Genomic DNA, 21,356 nt, shown 5'->3' on the forward strand with positions numbered 1-21,356 from the left:
AAAATCATAACTTTTTTAAAATTTGACTTTAGATTTACTCTTTTTAAATTTATTTTTACAAATTGTACGTAATATTTTTGCTCAGGATTAAGCATTTTCAAGGATTGATGTACATATTCTGCATATAAAATGAAAGCGTATTTGACAAACACTGCAACAAGTGTGCGTGTGTTAGCCTGGGGGCGGTGCTGGCAGAGCAGACTCTTCTTGGAAGGGGCTCTTCCCCACTTATCTACGTCACACCCACCCGTTTTCCTGGATTGGGAGGGGCTGATACTCAGATCGCATGTTTTTCAGAGGAATACTCAGAGAAACATTAATGGATTAAAATACTGCTTGGGGATCGTTTACGTGAGGACTTAACATTATAATACACTTAAAAGCTCAAAAAAGATTATATAGGCCCTTTAAAAAAAGATAGCAGGGCAAGAATGGTAATTCTGACAAATAGAATGACTGAGTTTATTTTTCAAAAGTCTGTGAGAATATTGTATCTTGGAACCAGCAGGTGTCTCAGTTCAATACATGAGGGGGGGGGGGAGTCCCTCAGTCCAGTTCTCATATAGTCTTATATTTGTGGCCATGAGAAATTGATACCGTTTGCAGAGAGATATTTGTCCAGAACATATTAATTTATTGTTATTTAGTACTGAAATATTAATATTTTCTGTTTAACTAAAAGGGAAGTTGGAGATTTTTCTGTGCAGGTGTGAGTTTAGTCAGTCGGCTAGTCACCAATCAGAACTCATCACAGCGCCATCAGGTGGTGGTTTAACATTCTTTGATGAGTTTTGCTCATCAAGGGAGAACAAATGTTGCTCGGCTCATCAGTGTCTTTTGTGAATCAAGCTGCTTGCCCTTTTCATTTTTAGACAGATTAATTAACAAAAAGCAGAGGTGCAGCACTAATTAGATGTTTTATCTCGAAGGCTGCAGCATCGAACCCCCCTCCCCCACCAGGCTGACGTCTGTCACGGTCCTGCTGCGTTTTATACAAGAACCTTAATTAAAAAGCATTAAAAAGGCGCAGCGGATGGTGGACCAAATATTACCTTTATTCTTTAAAGTTCTGTTGGAGGAAATGGCTTTTATCCTTTTTATTAAAATAAACGGGGGAAAAAAAACTAATCAGAACCAGAACAGAATCCTGTGAGACATGTGTAACCTTCACTGTGGTGACCCAGCTGCTGTTTCTGAGGGGTTGCTTATCCTAACATGTATTTATGCACTTGGTTATGGCAGAATGATGCCATCCTACTGGACAGCAACAATGTTTTTGCAGACTATGAGGAATGTTCAGATGTTTTGTGATTTGTGACTTAGAGGCTTGAGTACAGACGCATGCTTTTATAAGGTTTACTGAAAGTCCTCATCATCACAGGACCACTAGGGCTGCTCCTCAGCTCCTTCTCTTCACAATGTTGTTCATAAAAATGAGTCCTGATCAGTCAGGATTACATTTCCCAGCATGCACTGCTTTGTGATGGTTGTATGTGTGAAGTAACATGTTTCTCAAAAGATGCAAAGTGAGTCTGTGTTCATGTGAGAAGATGCCGGCACACAGGTGGGCCGGTCTGCCTGTCCTGCTCCTGGCTGTCCGTCGCTGTGGAGACGATGCAGGCGTTCAGGAAAAGAGGCTGGGCAAGGCTCAAGACAGAGAGACGTTACAGGGATAGAGATTCAGATGGAGGAGAGATGTAAGGTGGAAGAACAGAGTAGAGATTTGAGGAATAGACCTGAGGAAGAGGAGGCAGGCAGGGTCGGGGGGGGGGAAGAGGCATGAAAAAGAAAAACACAAAAGAAGGTTGACTGTCAGGAATAATAACCAGTCAGTGAACAGTCACTAATTAGTGTTTCTCTCAAAAAAGAGACATTTTACAATCAACCATCCCTGTCTTGATAATAGATCTACTCCTGTAAAACAAATGTATTTTGAGTGTTTAGAACTTTAGCCCCTTTTTAATCTGAAAGAATCATTCAGGCTTACAAAATTTAGGAATGATTTAAAAAAAAACGCACATTTTTGGTGCATTTAGTGGCTTCTATCTCACCATTTTCTCATTTTCAAAGTATTTTAAGGCCATTTTCTTAGTAACTGTATTTATGCATTTAATGAGTTTAGTTTATTTATCGTATTAGACTTTTAAAACAAAATCTGTTTGGCAATTGGATCACTTATCAAAGCATTTTTAGCACTTATTGTAAATGGCGTATTCTTAAAAATGCTTTTATTAACCCTTTGACACCCAGATGTTGCTAGTGCCTCCCAAATAACACACACTCTTAGAAATACTGTACCTCTGTGACTTACCCCAACATTTCTACTTTTTATGCAGTGGCTTTTCCTTTCGGCTTTGCACCAATATGCAACACATTACTAATGTAAACAAATGACTTAAAGTGCTCCTAACATAAAGTGTTTCATAACATTTGGCGCAAAATCGCTTTTCTGTGGGACAGAATTCATTAGAAATTCCATAAATTGCAAAAGCAATTCAAGAGTTAAGGTGGCTAAAAGAATGTAAACACCAGACCTGAAGCTCCGTGTTAAAGGGTTAAGTTCCAAAGCACTACACATCCCCATTCAGCCATGTACACTCACATTCACACACTGATGGCTGCCATACACAGTGCCAACCTTTAACCTTTTGTCTTGCCTAAGAACACTTTTACACACGAGCGGCAGGAACTGAACCTGCAACCTTCTGATCTACTGCTGGACTTCTGTACCACACCCGCCCACGCACATTGTTGGTTACTAGTGAACTTAGACACTGTCATTTCCCATACAGCCGCTTGACTGCACATACAGGAAAAAGCGTGTGTTGTCATCAATTATTTGTGCAGAAAATACACATTTTCAGTTTTGAATGAGGTGAGTCTCGAGTCCCCCCAAGCTAAGACTACTCAGCTTTGCTGTATAACTTCTAATAAAATAGCTGGATGAATGAGGATTGACCTTAACCATCATTACTATTATTGTATCACCAAGGAAACAAGGCCTCAGATGGTTTTTATAACTGATGTTGAAACTTGTGTTCCTGCTTTAACCCAAGTGATGTCCTAGTTCATGCTTGTAAACATTTTTTTTCTCTCTTCTGTAGAATTCCTATCTTTTAGGACAATTAATGATTCATGGAGGACAGCATAGTGATGGCTTCTTCTTCTGCATTGACTTTCATTTTCTCTCTGCGCTCATGAATGTTTGATTCATAGTCTTTTAGTGGAGCGCTGCAGCGAGACCAGCTTCAAATGGGGATTCCTTCCTGATGGATGAGAAGAGAGTTTACTCATGTTCATTCAGGCGCGACCCCCAGCAAAACATAAACACACTTAGACACGTGGGGACGCTCTGTGGACGAACCCATACAGCTTAGCACTCATCAGAAAATGTGAGTGTGTAGATAAAAAAGTGGATGGTGTACTGATAGATGGATAAATGGAGCACTGGATTAATAAATTGATGGATGGATGAAAAGAGGAAAAAGATAATGGCCTACTGAGTTAATGAAAGAAAGGATGACTTTATTTTGGAAAAAAGAAGCCATAGCTTGAATAGATAGATGGATGGATGTAGATACCTCAGTGGAGGATTGAGCATTGTGCAAATGTATGATGTTTTTTTTTGTTTTTGTTCCACCTTTACCTTCTAAGGAAAGGTTTCATTGAACTTGTACGTGCTGAAAAGACAGCAAATTCAATTAAATAAAGAATAACTGGTGGGCTTATTACTTTACTTCCTCTGCTTCACATGTTTTTAGTTTAATAAAAACATTTAAAGGTAAAGTTTAAATTCTGAGGTGAAAGTAAAATATTTATTAGTGTAGATGCAATGTTTTATTACAAATGGATCCAATGCTGTAAAACGGCATCATTAAAACTCTTTAGTGCACTTCTTTTATCATCTTAAAAAGAAGGTGGTTAATTTGATATGATTTCTTTAGCTGAACTCATTACTAACAGTCAGTAGATGGACTCAATCCCCTGAATAAATACGTCTGTGCAGCTCATTATGCACTTTCATTCATTCTCTATAAGACTACAGTCTGTCAGAAGAGTCAAAAACCAGAATTAAAAAAACAAACGTAGATTGGCAGCTGACTGTGACAAAGAACTCAATTACACTTAAATCCTTAAAGGAACCTTTTTTTAACGCAATCATCAAGTTTCTTTAAAAAATCTGGTCTTCTATGCACTTAGTTTAACAGAATAGTAGAGTAATAATAATAGTAGAGTTACAGGTGGATGAACGGAGTGTGTTTGAGGAGTCTGAAACAAGCCAGAATGGCGGTTTAGCTAAGCAGAGTTTGGGGAGGAGGAAGACTTTGAAAGATCTTAGTCTTGGTTCTTAGATCGAGGAGGAGGAGGAGTTGGATTGATCCTCAGATGCTGTAAATCCAGAGGAATGCTGCATTGGGCGTCATCACAAACCTCTTTTAGTTTGATTTAGACTTTAAAGGTCATGAACATATTCATCTACAATTTGATTTGATGCAAAATGGGATCAAGAAAGATTTGTCAGATCATCTTGTGGCCCATAACTGAGTTCAATTGATTGCTATTTTAATTTTTTTACTTTATTTCTGCCCGCTTGACATAAGGGTTTAAAAAAAAAAAGATGTGATTCAAAGATTTGAAGCAGAAGTCTGCCATCACAGACCCTTTGTCGCTTTCGTGTTCTTCATCTCCTTTGAGCTGTCGTGTTCTTCATCTCCTTTGAGCTGTCGTGTTCTTCATCTCTGTGCTTAATCCAACTGCTGTTTGACTTCAGCTTTCAACCAACAATAACTGTTTACACAGCTTAGAACAAGCACCTGTTCATGTGAGGAGGAGCAGGAAGCGCTCCTCATGCGGTTTAACCATGACGCGACTCCTCCTCAAACTGGGTTTATGCGCTTTATCTGAAGCAAACATGGCCTTAGAATAAACAGACAGAGCTGTGTCGGGCCTCCTGACAGGTGGACCCCACACTGCTCTCACAAGGCCCCTGCCAGCAGCCTTTCTCAGAGATCCAACAGGCAGTCATTGGCATCGATCTTTAGCCCTCATGGAACATAGATCCGTCCCGAGCAGACGCCTGAACCCCCTCTATGACTCCATAACTACATTTACTTGATGGATTTCCTGAGAACAGGCTTTTTAAACTCTGCATGCCAATCTGTCTGCGTTGAAGTTGACCCAGATGAGTTGCCATGACAACGTGGCTGTTCTGCCAGCATTTTAGGAGGGAATCCAGGAGAATCCGTGTTTGAGAAGAGCCGATGACGGTGCTCACAGCAGTTTCTGTGTTCTGCTTTGGAGAACCTTTGCTGTCTGTGAATTGTCAGATTAGCAAGATGAATCCTGGACTGCTGCCACTGGCTCATAACTTCCCAGTGACGCTGCTGATTCCTCTATCAAAATTATTTCCAGCAGAACTTTATATCTCCCCTCCCCCCCTGCAGAGACCTTAATGTCTGCAGGTGCTGATGATCTCAGCTTGAGAGCTTGAACATCTTTTGGACCTCTGGTTTGTCTCTGAAAACTCAAGGTATTTCTATTAAACTGGCATTGGCGGAAACCCAACATTAGAACTGAAAATGGAACAAATTCTTGTAGAACTAATTACATGAGTTAATAGAGAGCTTTAGTGTGAAGTGTTTTGTGTTTAGAGTCTTAATCTACAAACTTACAATCAAGATGTGTGACTGCAATGAAGAGAAACATTTGCAAAATGCCGGTCATAGGCAGAAAAATGCTATACCTGAACATTTAAAGTTTGACTTTAGGGCTTGGTTGATGAAATCTATTAATCGAAATGAATCAATTCAAGTTTAATAAATCAATAATCGATCCATAAGAGTATAGATAGATCTTTTATGCCTTTCCTTTTCTGTTAACCTAATTAATACATAAAAACAGTAAAGCCAAAGTCCGCTAGCTTGATGTTAATGTATAATACAATTTCCTATAGGATGAATAATGCCAAGCAAAAATCTTTTAGGCATATTTCTTTCTATGGATATGCTGTGGGTGACAGGTCTTAGAAAACACTTACATACCATGTACGTGTGAAGTTAGTTTCTACCCCAAAACCTGAACACTGCAAAAGGGGCCCATTAATGCCGTTCAAGTGATAAGTAGGAAAGTAGACCATTAGAGCATCGTTTTTATACAGGCGTCCTACAGTCACTTACGTATCACGTCCATACCCCCTGCATGCGGCGTTCATGTGCAGTCAGTACAGGCTAGTACGCACATCTTATTAACAACTATGCTGCGATCAGACCAAATGCGATTTGTGCATCAAATTCACGTTGGATGCCTGTATTTCAACACGCATCAAATTTGCTGCTCGATGCATGTCCAAAAATGTGTTAATATGTTAATAAATTTGATGCTCCAGACCCATGTGGGAGGAGCTAACACCTAAGCTAACACCTGGAAGACGCTCCTGTGCTCCCCTAAGATACAGCCGCTCCTCTCTCTTAAAAAAACCCCACAGGCCCAGACCACAAAAACCTGCAGCACCTGTAGTTGTTGTCGTCCCCCCCGTGGGGCGCATGTGACATAGGCCTTACAGACGCCAATTTTATCAATGTATTTTAACCTGCTAGTGTAGGTATAGATCGATAAAATCCGTGGATCGCATTTCTCTTGACGCCAACTCAACCTGGTGCTGAAGCTGCAGGCGGTAAATCCATCTGACCTCTGAGGGGCTGTTAGAGTGAGGTGATGGATGTGACTCTGCCCATGAATCTGCTCCCACTTCCTTCTAGGTACTCAGCAGCACTAGGATGATGATGATGGCCATCACGGTGCTACCGAATGTTTGTGTAATGCGACTCAACAGGACATAGGAAATCACACAGATGGATCTGAACTCTACAGCATTCCACTCTCCTCATCATTATTATCTTGCCTCATTTTCTCCATCCTTTCATCAGCCTCCCCTCATGTGTTTGTTCCTTCTTCCTGCCAACACTCCTCCTCCTCTGCAACTCTCTATGTCAGGCTTTAAGAATCTGCTGAGGAGGCAGAAACAAGGCTGTGATTGACAGTCCTGTTCATCAGAGTTGGATCCAAGTCTAAAACATGAGCTGTAAGTAAGACACAGAAAGGAACTGTGCAGGTTCTCAGTGTTATTTTAATCTCCTAAAGTCCACTTTGATATAAACGCTCTGCCCATCTGGGTGAGCTACAAAGATGCTTGTTCTCTCAGGCTGTAATTTAAATGTGTGTGAACAGTTTGAAGAAAGAAGAGCTTTTATAAGTTTAAATGCTTTGTTAACGGGCTGTAGAGTCTTAAGAAAACACAGTTTTTGGATTAAGACCAAAAAGGAGGATAGGTTTGAGGCTGGATGGTGATTTGAGGAGGTGTTTCAGAGACAACTGGGGAAAGCAAAAAATACTATCTAGAGAGAATCTTAGGTATCTTTAAAGTTTTCACACGATTGCATGTTTTCTGCACAGCTAAAGGACAATTGTTGAACCAACAATAGAAGCCATATATTGTTTTCAAAATTTTCCTCCAAATCGGTCTTTCCAATAAACAGAACCTGAGAAGGATCTGTTCTGAAGAAGCTGTTTATTTCAGGGGCATAAGAAGAGCTGATGTCATGTGAGCAGAGACTATAATCTGCCTGCAACTTTCAGCTTGTTTCTGGCTGGAGGTCTTTGCTCAGTGTAGGTATTTTGTTTGGTATCTATTAAATAGATTTTATCAGCAGAATGTGCACTGAAGAATCTTTAGATCGATTACTGGTTTACTTTAACAGAGGTGTTCACATAGAGAATCCTGTTTTTATTCCAAACTTGCAGCTCTGACGTTAAGATCTGGTTTAGCTGCCTCTACGACTGCTTTTGAAACAAAGCTTTAACTATTTGTCTTGTTTTATGTTATATTTATGCATGAAGGCAGTTGTGAAAGGCCACCACACCTGATAAAATGCAGAAACTGCTGCTAAGTGTTGGATGGATGGGACATTCTTTAAATCTTCATTTAAATAAACAGCCAAATCAATTAGTTATTTCTATGTGATCTAGTTTTTAATATCAAAACAGGAATTTACTAAACTTTTAAATACTAGTTTTAAAAAGCAAAGTACTTTGCTGTATCAGAACATCAATGTTTTGCACTAAAGTTTTTTCTTCGTTTTTGGTTTGTCAGTTGTCAAACATGGATTTAAGCATAAATCAATAACCAGAGGGATACAAACCTTAATGGTCTACAGGTATTTGAGTGTGTTTGAATCCCCCTGGGTCTGATTGGTTTTTGCTTCTGTTATCTGCTCAATTCCTGCTTAAACACAATTAGGTGAGCAATGCCGAGGTCGACTTGCAGAAACATTTCAGAGCACAGCTCAGTAGATTCTGGTGTGGCATCGATCAGGTGTTATTGCTAAATTTGACGGGCTGAGATCCTCCAAAGCTGTGACCTCAATTATGTAGCACCCCGTTGGGTGTGTTGAGCAATCGAAACTTAAGACAAAATACAAAAAAATAAAAACAATTGTTCAACATGAGCGACTATGTTGCGAAATCTTTAGTATAGACATAAATTTGTTGCCAATGATCTGACTTCTTTGACAGTGGTGGCGTACCTGAAGGGCAGCAGAAGGTTGGTGCCTATTTTGCAGATCTATAAGCTGTAGTTCTGAGACCAGAATTCATAAACAAAACGGAAATTCTGATCCAAATTTCTACGTATACAAACTAAAATAATATATAAATATTGCTCTGGAGCCTGTTAACCAGGCTTTTAAATGGTCAGATTTTCTGAAGTGCACATTCATGAGTCAATTGTGATTATTACAATCATCTGAGTAATTCCAGACATCAGGTTTGCATGGTCACGTAAACAGTCTTAATGAGCAGCAGTGTAAATTCATCACAGAAGATTGGGATCAACTCTTCTGTCAAAACCCAACATTAAGATTAAGTTGATCTGATTTCTTGTGATTTGACTGCTTTTATCTTCACTCCAGTTGTCTCAACCTTACTTACAACTCCTCTCCCTCTGAGCCGGGGCACTGAGGTTGCTGCATGGTTTTCTGTCGGACGTTGTGGCTGTGCACATTCACATATGGCTGAATCAATGAGCAAGACTCAAGGTGGACAAGCAGACAGGCAGGTTTATTAACAGACAAACAGGACGACAGATGAGTGGGGGGTGGGGCGGTCAGTGCAAAAACAACAGTCTAATAGAAATACCCCACTAACCCACCACAGTTTGACATAATTTGACTTAAACAAGCTTAAAAAAGAAGAACACACATTAATACAGCTTAAAAAAAAATCCCTTATGGTAGATGACAGCTGATCTTTCATTTATTCATTTCCTGTTCGTGTCTGATTCTTAGTGACAGGAATTGAGACGGCAAGATGCTGTCAAAAAGGCTTTCTAACTTTAGCTGCTAAAAGCTCCTCTTCTCGTCTGGTGCTGTGATGGAGCCGTACGCTGGGGTTTGTTCCTCTGATCACACAAAACGGAAAAGTTATTCGTTTTCCCCTCCGCTGTTTTAGTAAAGAAGGCATCTGTAGCAAATATTTCTTAAAGGTACAAGCCGTGCTTAAAGGGATGTTTTCTAGCAGCAGGTCATGCTCATGGTGGCGCATCCTCTCCTCGGTCGGTTCTGACAACCCCTCCCCGCTCTCTTTCTTTGGTTACGGCTTGGTACAGCCACCTCTTTCTGCTGTCATGGAGGGTTCCCCTGCCTTAGCCCTTCAACGTGGTTCTGTCTTTGGGCTTGGCAGGCCGACTCAGGGCAGCGCTAACGTTTGGGTAACAGTGTCAGATCTCTAGAAATTGCACTTGGATGATTTAGACGGCTCAAACAGCAGGCGGTACTGCTTTCAGTCTTAAAGGAGTACTCTCATGCTCGGGTCTGTTGGTTGCAAGGGGTTGGGGGTGTTTTTTTGTGTGGATGGGTGGGGGGTAATGGGAAGGTGAAGGAGGAAAGGGTAAAGTGCCATCCAGTGTGCCTCTCAGCAGGTCGTGTCCCTGTGGCAGCATGACTTGTCTGAGAAGACGCACATAAAGGAGTCTGTCTCCCCGCCCCTCTGCTTTGGCTGATCCATGCCCAGCAGCAAACCCAGCCCCGCCCTCAGTCTGCCGTTCTGCTGCTCTTTGATTGGCTCCAAAAAAACCACATGCTTGTTATTACTAACCTTTCGACCTGGGCCCTCGGTAGTGGTTGGTGGGGTTGGGGTAAGAATAGAGGACTGAGCACTTCCAGCCACACCTTCGTTGGCCTGACTTGGAGTGGCGGTGGTTGCTGGGCGGGCCCTGCAGCATGGTGGACAGCGGCAGGGTGTCAGATAAAGGTACATGAGTACCAGAACCAGGCTCACCACGCAGCCCAGTAGGGTGGTGAAGCCTGTGTTGAATGGCTCATGGTCCTCGCCATGGTGCCCCACCACGGTCACGTTGACCTCCCAGGTTTCGTTCTGCTGCCGGTCCTGAGCCACACACAAGAAAATGCCAGAGTCCCTTTCCCGTGCCTCCACGATCTCCAGACTGCCATTAGGGAACATTTTTAAAGACCCATTGTTTCCTGGTAGGGCCACATATTCTAAGTTTGGTGTGACCCAGAAGAAGGTGATGCTGTGGCTGGACAGGGTGGTTATGCAATGAAGCAGCAGGGCCGCCCCTTCTTTCACCAAGACATTGCTCTCCTGCTCCATCAGCGCCGGGATCTTCACTGTCAGGTTGCATTTGTCAAAGTAGTGACTGTGCAGGAGGAAGCGCAGAATGCCCCTCTGGATCCCGTTGATCATACAGATGTATTCCTCCCGGAAATGTTTAATAGAGGCAAAGCCCCTCTGCTCATAAAACCTCATCAGTGTGAACATAGAGCACTCGCACAGCAGCGAGTTGTTGTGCAGGTATAGTCCCTTCTGGACCAGCTCTGGCAGGTTCTTTATGTCCTCCAGCGGCAGTTTGAAGAGCCGATTGGAGGACAAGTCCAACATGGACAGGTGAGGGTGGCTGTGCTTTTGAATAGTGAAGAAGGGGAAGTCCGTGAGGCGGTTATGGCTGAGGTAGGCCTTGTGGAGATTTCTGAGTCCATCCAGGGCTGCAGTCTCCACGCGCACCATCCGATTGTTGAAAAGCAGAAGTTCCCGAAGTCCAGAGAGCTCCTGAAAAAAGTGCTGCTCCAAAACACGAAGCTGATTGGACGATAGGTCCAGGTGTTGGAGCAGAGCCCCAGAGGAGTTCCTGAATGCCCATGGCTGGATGGTAGTCAGCTGGTTGTGCGCTAAACGTAAGGTCTCTAACTGAAGGAGTCCCTCAAAGTCACCACTTTTCAGCTCCTCTATCTTATTGTGACTCAGATCCAGAGTGACGGTTGAGACCGGTAGCTCCAAGGGAACCTGGTTCAGACCCAAAGCGGTGCAGCTCAGGATGTCCGAGGCTCTCAGACATCCTCCTTGAGACAGGTTAGCGTCAGCCCGTACAAGGTTCAGGCAGGGCAGCTGCAGACAAACCATCAGCAAAGCAGTGGACCACCATGACGGTGCCTGCACCTCCTGAAGAAACCCTGCGTGACCATCAACGTGCAGCATGGCGCCGCCAGCACCCGATCTCCAGTGAAGGTCTGTTACTTCTGAGGAGCTGCTGCAGTTCTTCCTGTCACATCCTCTGGGTTTAACGATTCATTTCATGAAGACACAAAGATAGCACCCCCCCTCCCACAAACACAAAACACCGCAGCTTTTTCATTTTCTATTTTCAGCCCGAACTGTGAGACCTGCCCCTTTACTTGTTTGGATGGGGGCAGCCCAGGTGCAGCAAACAAGAAGAAGAAATGAAAGAATCACAGTTATCCAGCAGACACGTTCAGTTCAGAGTTGCTACAGAAGTCCTGGCAGAAGTTTGCGAAGAGGATGTTCAGGTCCGTTACAATATTCCAGCATCTTCCCCTGATTATTTTCCTGGTTATGGAAACAGAATTCCTCTCACCTTCTTCATCCCAAGAGGTTCTTATTGTCCCATCTGCAGACTCTCCCCTCCTCCTCTGAGTTTGAGCATCACCCCTTTTTCCACACAGAGTATCAGGATCATCCTGTCCACTTGGCTTGATTCACTCAGTGGTTCCACGCTTTGCTGCTCCCGCCGCACCTCTCTGCGCAGCAGCGGGGTGAGGGCGTTCTTCTGAGTGAAATCCCTAACAGAAGGCACGCTGGCGAGCGCCGTCTCCCCTGCTCTTCATCGTCTCCTCTAACCCTCGACAAGGCAGAATGCAAACTTGTTCTTAGTCCAGCCTAGATGTCAGGAATGTGTACTGGAGTGAATGCCCATGAACGTCTGTGTGTGTTGAAGCTGCTTGCTGTCGATTCTGCCTCCGTCTATTCGCAGCACGTTTGTACGCTCCGTCTGCCGCTTCTGGTGCTTTCCCAGCTCCACCTCTCCTCTTCCTCTCCTCCGTTTGGCTTTAACCCACCTCCCCGTGGCTTCCCCCCTCCCTCAGACCCTCCTCCTCTCTTCTTTTCTTTTTTTTTTTTTACTGCTCTGCTCACTTTCTGTCTAATTCGGTTTCCTTCCCACTAGTTTTCTTCCTCTCTGATGGCTTATGTCGCCACAGAAGAAGATCTGTGGGGCAGATTTTCCTCTGTCCACCTCCTCCTCCTCAGCTCACTTGTGGACTGGACTTAGACTGGTTGTTCTGCACACCGTGTGACAGTACATATCTGATCTGACATGTTACTGAGTCATTTATACAACTGCTATAAAGAAATCTGGCATCTATGAGCATCTTTCAGACAAAAAAAAAAAAACATACTATATGGCTTCTATTGTTAGTTCATTTTTGTTTGAAAAGCTGGAACTAATTAAAACACGTGTGTGCTTTATTTTGACAGTATCAAAATTCATCTGGCTAAGTAACCAGAAGAATTAACCGTGTTTTCTGGATCTGTACTTGTTCCCTTAAAATGGATGGAGCTGTCTCCCAGAGCAGACTGAAATGAGTGATTCTGGGTTCTAGGAGCTCCATCCATCTGTGGAGGAAATCCTCGCAGTTCATGTGGACCGTGGTATTTCTGATCCAAGTCTGGCATAACCCTCAGAGGAAACTCCGACCATCCTCATGTCTCGTTACTGGATCGCTCTGAGAGAGCTGAATATTCAGGAGGCGGGACTTGTTGTTTTCATCTCTCATGGTAGCTTCAGTTGCCAGGGTGACACACTTCAGTTAGAAGCGAGAGCTTCCTGGTACAGAAGTGTTGAACCTTAAGCCACAGGTCTGTGGACACACTGATCCTGCTTCAATGTAGACGTACCTGGGAGGAAATAGACGGTTCTTTTTTATTATTTAGGGTTGACACAATGCAACCTGAAGACTGGAGGTAAGGGGTGGACTTTGTCCCTGTGGCTGAAGTGAGCCGGTTGTACGGGTAATAAAATCCCGCTGACCTGATGACGGCAGCTGAAATCTGATCCCGAAGCAAACATCGGCTGATGTGACACCTGCTCCCTTTGCGTGATTCTTCATTACTCCCACTATCCTCGCCCTCATCATTCTTTTCCTCATTTTGAGTCTTTCTTGCAGTCTTCTTGTAACCTTGAAAATAAAAAAACTTTTGTTTTTCTTTCAACAGAGTGCAGCTCAAGAGCTTTCCCTTTAAATCTGAAATCTTTTCCCCTGGACCTGTCAAGTTATTTTCCATCCATTGATTTACAAAGGAAATGTTCAAGAGGATCCAAAATCCTTTTAACATTTTAAGCCATAAAACACATGTGGCAAGTAATTATTAAACACATAAAAATTGTAACTGAGCAGCTTGCTTGCAAGCAGGAGGACATTAAAATGTAGTTTCCTAAGTTCTTCAAAGCTGCTTTAAGACCATCTAGTTTCTTCAACACATCACAGAGTCTGTTAATTTAACTACTTTTTTTTCTTCATTTCTGGCAGGGGAAAGAGGGAAGGGGTTAGAAGAATGGAGGGCAGAGTGGCCTTAGCTCCCTCGGGTAATAAAAAAGCATAGCTAGAGTGGAAGCGTTCCCAGAATAGCCTTTAAAGAAAAATTTACCAAGAGCCTTTGAAACAAGCAGGCAGACGATCAAACACAAATGTACAGAAATGAACCATAGACTGACTATTCCAAGCAGCTTTTTGAATTTAATCTTAGTAACACAACTCGGATATAAATTGGAGCATTAATGTCGGTTCAGTTTCACTTTACGTAGTTATTTGTATCTAATGCTAACAGTTTATTACTGACAATTTACATTATTATATACAGGATTATAAATATCGTCTTCATAGAAGACATTAACTTAACTTCAAATGTGCATGACCCCACCACGCCACTCAAAATCTTCATGCAGGATCCTCAGAAAATGAGGCGGAGATGTAGGTACTTCCACGTAGAAGGCGCATGCACCCAAATCCGTGGTCAGGCGTGAAAATTGGGCTCCCTAAAATGATCAGAAAGTTTGTTTCACTGTTTAATTATTTTGGTGAGCATAAGCCTTAGTCACAACCTCCCTTACGATGGATGCGGCCTGTCTATAGGTGTAAAATGGGTAAACCTGTACGAGAGTCGCAGGTGGCAGGCACGAACTGTCAAGGTTGTAGACGACTCAGTGAGTCTGCCTTCTTGGTTCTTTTGTTATCAGAGAAAAAAAAAGGAATTTGTCTTCAACCCTTTGAGAAGCCCTCCACAATCTTTTAATCATAGGTTCTGAGTTGTTGGCTCTGATCGGGTTTTTCATGTTGAGGCTAGTTGGGATAATCCCCTCATCCCGGCAGCAGTGGTTGAATCGCAGATGGTTTCTCTGACTAGCCCGTTTCAGCTGCAATTTTTCCAGCTGGCGAAGCTCTCTTAAGCATAGTTGTCCGAAACTTTCTCGTATTAATGCAATAAAGTTCATAGTGAGTCCGTTGACTGAAAAAATGTTAGTGCACATTTTTTCTACAGACATGCATAGCTAACACTTGAAGTAAGTAAAGGTGAAGTCGGTGAGGCGCAGGCATGTACAGATTTTTCATTTTTTCAACCCCACCCCCCAAGGCCTACGCACTGCACAAGGAGCCCATAACTGCTGTTCAAGTCACAAGTGCGTGCTCCTTGCGTGCAGCCGGATCAGTAGTTTGTGTGGGTGTTTTACGGGCACTTGTGTATTATATGGACACCCTGTGCATGCACCAATGCATGCAGACAGTAAGTGGCAATTTCCTTATTAATGAATAGAGTGCAGCGTAAGAGCACCGTACGGCGATGCGTGCAACTTCCAGGATGACAATCGTATGGTCCACTACCATGGCATCCCTTGAGGTGAACTTATGGGCCTTAAGGGAACTGCAAGACGCACCTAAGCTTCCCTTAAGATGCGGCTGTTCCTGTCTACGACCCTCTACGGGTCCAAGTAACCCAACAACACCTGTACGGGTCAATCCCCGTTTGGGTGCATGTGACTAAGGCTTTCCTACTGGCTAGTTTGACTAGTCCTCTGACAATTATTTATTAACAAGCACCTGAACCACAGGAAACAAAGACTTAAACTGCTGGTGCTAACGAGTCCTAAATGTTCAGAATCTTTCTGCAGTTAGTTCGGCGTGACTGCCATAGTCAGACATCTTTGAGCTGTGTTTGCCCCTTGCACGGTACTGTGGGTTAATGAACTTGACCAATTACAAATCAGGGCAGTGTGTCCTGTAGGGGTTTTTGGTGAGCTGTTGTGAGTGCTTTCCCCCCCCCCTGTAGACCCCCTCCCCCGATGTGTGGTTATACCTGGAACAGAGTCTGTGGCCAAGCTCTGCCGCACTCACAGATATCTCATTTATCATGTTAATGATGCTGGCCAGCCAAGTGATTACAGGCTATTGCTGCGGCTGCAGCTTCACTTATCTGTTACATTCCAGAATATTTATAGTACGACACGTTGGTTTGTGACGAATGTCTCGCCTTTGAAACAAGTCGGAGCGACGGTGTTGCTGGTGTTCGATTTTAAAGCTGCACACACGGTGCTGAAGTAACCTGACAGGACAACTTCAAACTTGCATAGCTCATAGACAAACCCTTCAGTAATGTCTGACCCACTGTATTAATATAAGATTTTTCATTTCTTTTCCCTTTTTCCCCCCCTTTTTTCAAAGACATATGTACGGATCAAGATGTAGTTAACTGTACACACAGCTCTAAATAATCAATGAAAGAGCGGCGTGATTTGCTTGTGCAGGTTAGTTGGGCTTTAGTGCACGTCAGCAGTGTCCCCGTTGGGATAGCAGCACACGCTTGTGTATTGGTTAATGCTGAGCTTCTGTCACAGAGGATTAAGATCACACAAAAACATGCACACACATGGAGCTATGCGTCTGACAGTGAAGCTTTTAGTTATTAGAAGTAAAAAAAGAGCAGAGCCTGATGCACAAGCGCCCAAAAGGAGATCCTAAAAGTTAGTTTTGAAGTCTGTTTAACCTATAAGAAGTCAGTATTTTTTTTATCGCTGTTTACTAATGTTTTGTGTGCACAGACTTTCTATGACAAACAACTTCTAGTGTTTCTGTTGAAAAAAAAATTATGTGGTATACAGATGCGAAGAAAAATTGTTAAGACTTCTCTGTTACAATAGAGGAAAAACCCACAATGGTCACTGAAATTGACCAAAGTGATACTAAATTAGGGTTTGTTGGAAGGTTTTGCACACAGGTTTTGTCAACAGTTCCCTCATATTTAAAATAAAAAAAAGGGAACTTTTACTGAATATCACGTTAATTAACTGACAATTGCTGTTCGATGAAGTGTGAGGAAGCGAACGTTTTTTTTGTTTTTTTTTTTTATCTGGACGTTCAATCCTTTTGACAACTGCCTAATGCCTTAGTCTCAACTGCCCATACGGGTGGATACTGCGGGTCACAATATGCATACCTGTGTGGGGCTCGCAGGTAGTCAGCATGAAACATCAAGTTTGCAGAACGCTCGGTGAGACTTTAGAGTAAAAATCTTCGTGTACATTTTTTTCTACAGGGATGCTGTGAGTGACAGGCCATAGTGAACACTAAAACAACACAGAAGGGTGAAGTAAGGGATGCAGACACAGGCAAACCCTGTGCACTGCGCAAGAGGCCCACAAGGGGCTTGCTTGTGATATTCAAGCAATACATACACACACCTCATGCGTTCAGCATTTGGGACTAGACTAGAGCACAGCGTTAGGGCACCATATGACAGCATCACCCATATGTCACAAGTGTGTGTAACTTATATTAATTATCCTTACAAATACTTCACGTTACACTTACCACGACAATGGTACGTTCCATTTTTATGACATCTACAAGGATATGTCCGATTTCCCTCCTTACTACCAAACTACTAAAAAAACTATATAGTGCCAGACTATCTAGTGCCTCGTATTTTAAAAGTAGTTTGGAAACCGTACTCACTACTTTTTTTTTATGGCAAATGTGAGGTCACTGATTTCTTGAAGTAAAAACCTATTACATATAAACATTTTATGAATACTATTTATGAATCCACTAAGTTCTTTTGAAAAAAATTGAGTAAAATACATTTTTTCACAAAAAATCTTTAAACGCAATGCATTGTGGTCTATATTCGCTAATCTAGTGAGCATCGGTGCACACTGGTTTTTTGCAGAGACCTCTGGGGAAATTTGTAGGGCACTCGATTTTGAGTGGTGCGATATATAGTGCACTATGTAGTGAGTAGTGATGGAATTTGGACAGAACCCAAGGCTGCTACTCTCTGCAACCCTCCACGGGCCTGGACAACCTAAAAACCCATGAGGGTCAACCCTTCATATGGGTGCATGTCACAAAGGCACAAATTGACTGCAGTCCAGAAACATGACGTGACCCCCACCTCCATCCATCTAATCCTGACTCTTACCTTCAAAATGGAGAAAAAAAGAAAACAATTTGGAATACGGATTTTAAGATAAAACTTTAGTAGGGTTATTTTTAAGGCAAGACAAGTTTATTTGTATAGCACAATTCGTACACAAAATAATTCAAGGTGCTTGAATTATTTTAAATCTTGTGCTGTGAATTTGCTGCTGAAGTAAAACCCAAATAGGTTTGACTTCTAGACCTCCGGGTCATGGAAATGCAGCGTGATGGAATCTAAGAGAGATCGAATGATTTTGATCTGGGTCTGTGATGTCACAGAACCCTGCAGGTTCTTTTAACAGATGAGGTACAGATGAAGTGGAGAATCTATACTTCTAGAAATTCAAACCAGAATCCAAGATAGTGAATTGTTTTGTTTTGAGATTTCTGAGAACGTTAATGAACAATTGTCTGAAATGTTTTTCTCATCTCTACATTATTTGTTTCTAAACCTAATACAAAAAGAGATAAACATAGGACGCTCTTTTGGATTCAGAATAGAAAATGAAACCATAAAGGAGCAGCAGGCGGTTTCTCTTTTGTGATTGTATTGTGAGTACGCGGATCAGCAGTTGTGCGCTCGCTGGAACTCGTGTGGTCTTTGTGTAATTAGCCCTGTCAGTCTGCACTTCTGTTGGTTTGTAATTAAAGGAAACACAATGCACTGGTGTGTTGATGTGGAGCACAGGCGGTGACATTTTCCAAACGGAGTGATGTGACTCACTTCAGGCGTTTCCATTTTCTCTTCATCCTCCTCCTCCTCCTCATCTCCGCTGCATCTGAGGCAGACAACTGCTGTCTGCTCAGAGAAAATGCTTTTCAAATGCTAACAATTTCCGAACATGAAAGGAAACACACACAAAACAAACTCAATTTAGGAGAGTTGTGTGTGAACTGTGGAAGAAAACTTCCTCCCTTTATCAAAGGATTTTTCTAAACATGAGCAGCAAGCAGGTCACTTAGTTGCTGAGTCTGCAGAAAGACAACAAAAACTTGTTGTTTTTTTGCTTATGTTGTCTATAATAAACAAAAAAAGTCAGAGTAAAGCTCTAACCTTCCTGAAATTTACTGCACATCTGCTAACAATGACAAATGATGTTAATGCTGGAAATGTTTTTATATTATCCCAACACGATTATGCAGCAAAAAGCAATTTAAATGCAAATTATAACACATATTTTTCATGTTTTGTTTGTTTCAAATTAAAGGATGGCTTTTAGTTTTTGTCCAGGATGCACAAGTTTAAGTGTTTGCAGAAAGCTCCCATCACATGTTGGCTGATGTCTGTTACAGATATTTGACATTTATACCTTTGTTTTCTTTACAATTTTCAAATTGAGACATAATTTTAAATATTCTATCGACTAACATGTCCCTCTAGCCTGTTTGTTTATTCGTTTTATATATTTTAAATGAACCTAAACTGAAGACCTTTTAAAAAACATGTAATCATTTTTTATGATGACAAAGAATCTCTTTAATCTTGAACAAGAAGCAGATTTGTTGTCTGTCACCTGTAACTTGTTTCTGGGCTGCTGAAGCATTTATGGTCCAAGCAAATTCTGCAAAAACGTCTGAGACAAATGTAATCAATGACAATAGCAACGTTTTATTTATATTCTCCCGAAGTCATTGCAATCATAGAGTTTTTGTGTTATTTTGTCAAACGATGTAGTTAAAAAAAAAATGAGTTCATTTTTAGATAGAATTTACATATTTGTTAATTTCTAGAGGATCAGATGAGAAAACCTGAATTTATCCACAGAACCAGCATGATTATGGTGTCAGGATAGTGGGTTTTTTTGCCTCCTGGGTTGTCTAACAGAGCAGAGCAGCTGAAGGTCGCTCTGTGTGAGCTGTTGGGCCGCTTGAATGTCAGAGCGGATTCAGCAGGAAAGGTCATTGTTTGTCTTGCTCAGAGTTAATTTCTGCAGAATGCAGCTGACCTATCAGGCGACCCCGCCACATCTCCACGCCTGGACTCTGCTCCAGAGTCACGGAGCATGCTTATATTTAGACATTTTTTTTAAGTCTCTAATGAAATGCTTTTCTTTTTGTCACGTAAAAAGAAACTTGGTTCTCATTGAACGCGCTTCCTCTTAGTTAAGACTAAGATGTTCTTTTGACTTCCTGATATTATGCTTTAAACGGATCAACATTATTCCAAATCTTATTCCCATTCTGCTTTGCAGTGACTTTAAATGAGTCTAAAGTACATTTTGCTGTAGTGGGATTCCCCTTATGTGAAACCATCACCTGCTCAGTTTCACACTCCCTAAATACATTAAAGTCCCACTGCGATGATCTTTTGATTTATTTTCAAAGCGTTTCCAGTAGTTTTATTTTTATTTTTTTAAATCATGATTATGTTGTTTTCAGGCAAATTAAAAAAAAACCTGTATCCTTTTCTAGGACATAATTTCTGTAGAGCTGCAGTAGTTCATTGGAAATTTGCCTCTTAGTTGTAGACGGAACCGTTGGTGCTGAGCAGCACCAAAAACCCTATTTTCATCTGAGTCTGAAATACAAATCCAAAAACACAGATAAGAGTGAGACAAGCAAAAGAATTCAAATAAATCATTGAGTGTTTGTTCCGTTATTTGAGTGGGGAGTTGAGTAGGGTAGATTTAATCCAGGAATGAGAATAAGTTTGAGCCAATTGCTTTAGGAGGCGGCCGTGAAAGCCTCTCTGGGAAAGATAGATGATGACATGATAACTGAGTGATGGTTTGAGAACTAAGACTGGAGGGAGGAGGAAGGGAATAGAGGTCATTAGAGGGAGGAGCAGCGATCAAGAGCAGATCTCCTTTATGCGTCCCACATCTCATTTACTGGATGGTCATCTGGAAAGACGGATTGACCAAACAGAAAGGTTTTCAAGGGAGACTGCAGACCTGACACAAGATTGATGAGACAGATTTAGAAAGTCCAGTTAATCTGGAGCTCTGTCAACCATGGGTTCATGATAAATCCTCATCTTAAATGTTATCAGAAACCCAAATCTCTTGGATTCTAAAGAGAAAAAAAAAACCTCAAGATCCAACGATATGTTCACACAATTAGAGAAAAATCCTCTTAATGTTGGTAATAAAAGCATTTCAGAAAATATTCACTAAAAAATATCAATACGATCTGTATTTTTAACACTTGATGACAAAGATTTGCAGGGACTATAACTTTAGACTTTTTTTGGTATAAATATTGTGCATACATAGATTCTCTTTTCATTTGTTGATTTATTGGCAGATTTTATTTGCCAATTATTATTGTTTAGACCAAAGGTTGAGGCTTGCAAGCAAAAAAAAGTAGGAAAACCAAGAAAAAAACCTTCAGAAAAAAAAGCACTAAATGCAAAGCACAGTGGTGGAGGTTTTTGATGTGGGCTGGTTCTGGACCGAGACTCAAAATTAATTCCTGTCAGAATAGAGTTATGGTCCAAGCATTGCTTCAGACAGGGGTGTCAAGGGAAGTAACCTTGCTGTGGCAATGATCTTGTCATGTAGCAAGTTTCATATTAGA

General features: G+C 41.8%; 2 protein-coding genes across 4 annotated transcripts in view; one reads left to right on the forward strand and one right to left on the reverse strand.

The window, feature by feature from the left end:
• The window catches only part of rnf123 (ring finger protein 123), a 95,269-nt gene that overhangs the window by 46,689 nt on the left and 27,224 nt on the right, over positions 1–21,356 (forward strand). The window lies entirely within an intron of this gene.
• Positions 1,083–12,430, reverse strand: amigo3 (adhesion molecule with Ig like domain 3). Its single transcript, XM_020703377.2, has 2 exons — positions 10,150–12,430; positions 1,083–1,736 (listed from the first exon to the last, which is right to left on the reverse strand). The coding sequence occupies exons 1-2, from the start codon at positions 11,545–11,547 to the stop codon at positions 1,665–1,667; spliced, it is 1,470 nt and encodes a 489-aa protein (XP_020559036.1). The 5' UTR covers positions 11,548–12,430; the 3' UTR covers positions 1,083–1,664.

This window comes from Oryzias latipes, chromosome 5, assembly GCF_002234675.1.
Source record: "Oryzias latipes chromosome 5, ASM223467v1".
Taxonomy (NCBI): Eukaryota; Metazoa; Chordata; class Actinopteri; order Beloniformes; family Adrianichthyidae; genus Oryzias; species Oryzias latipes.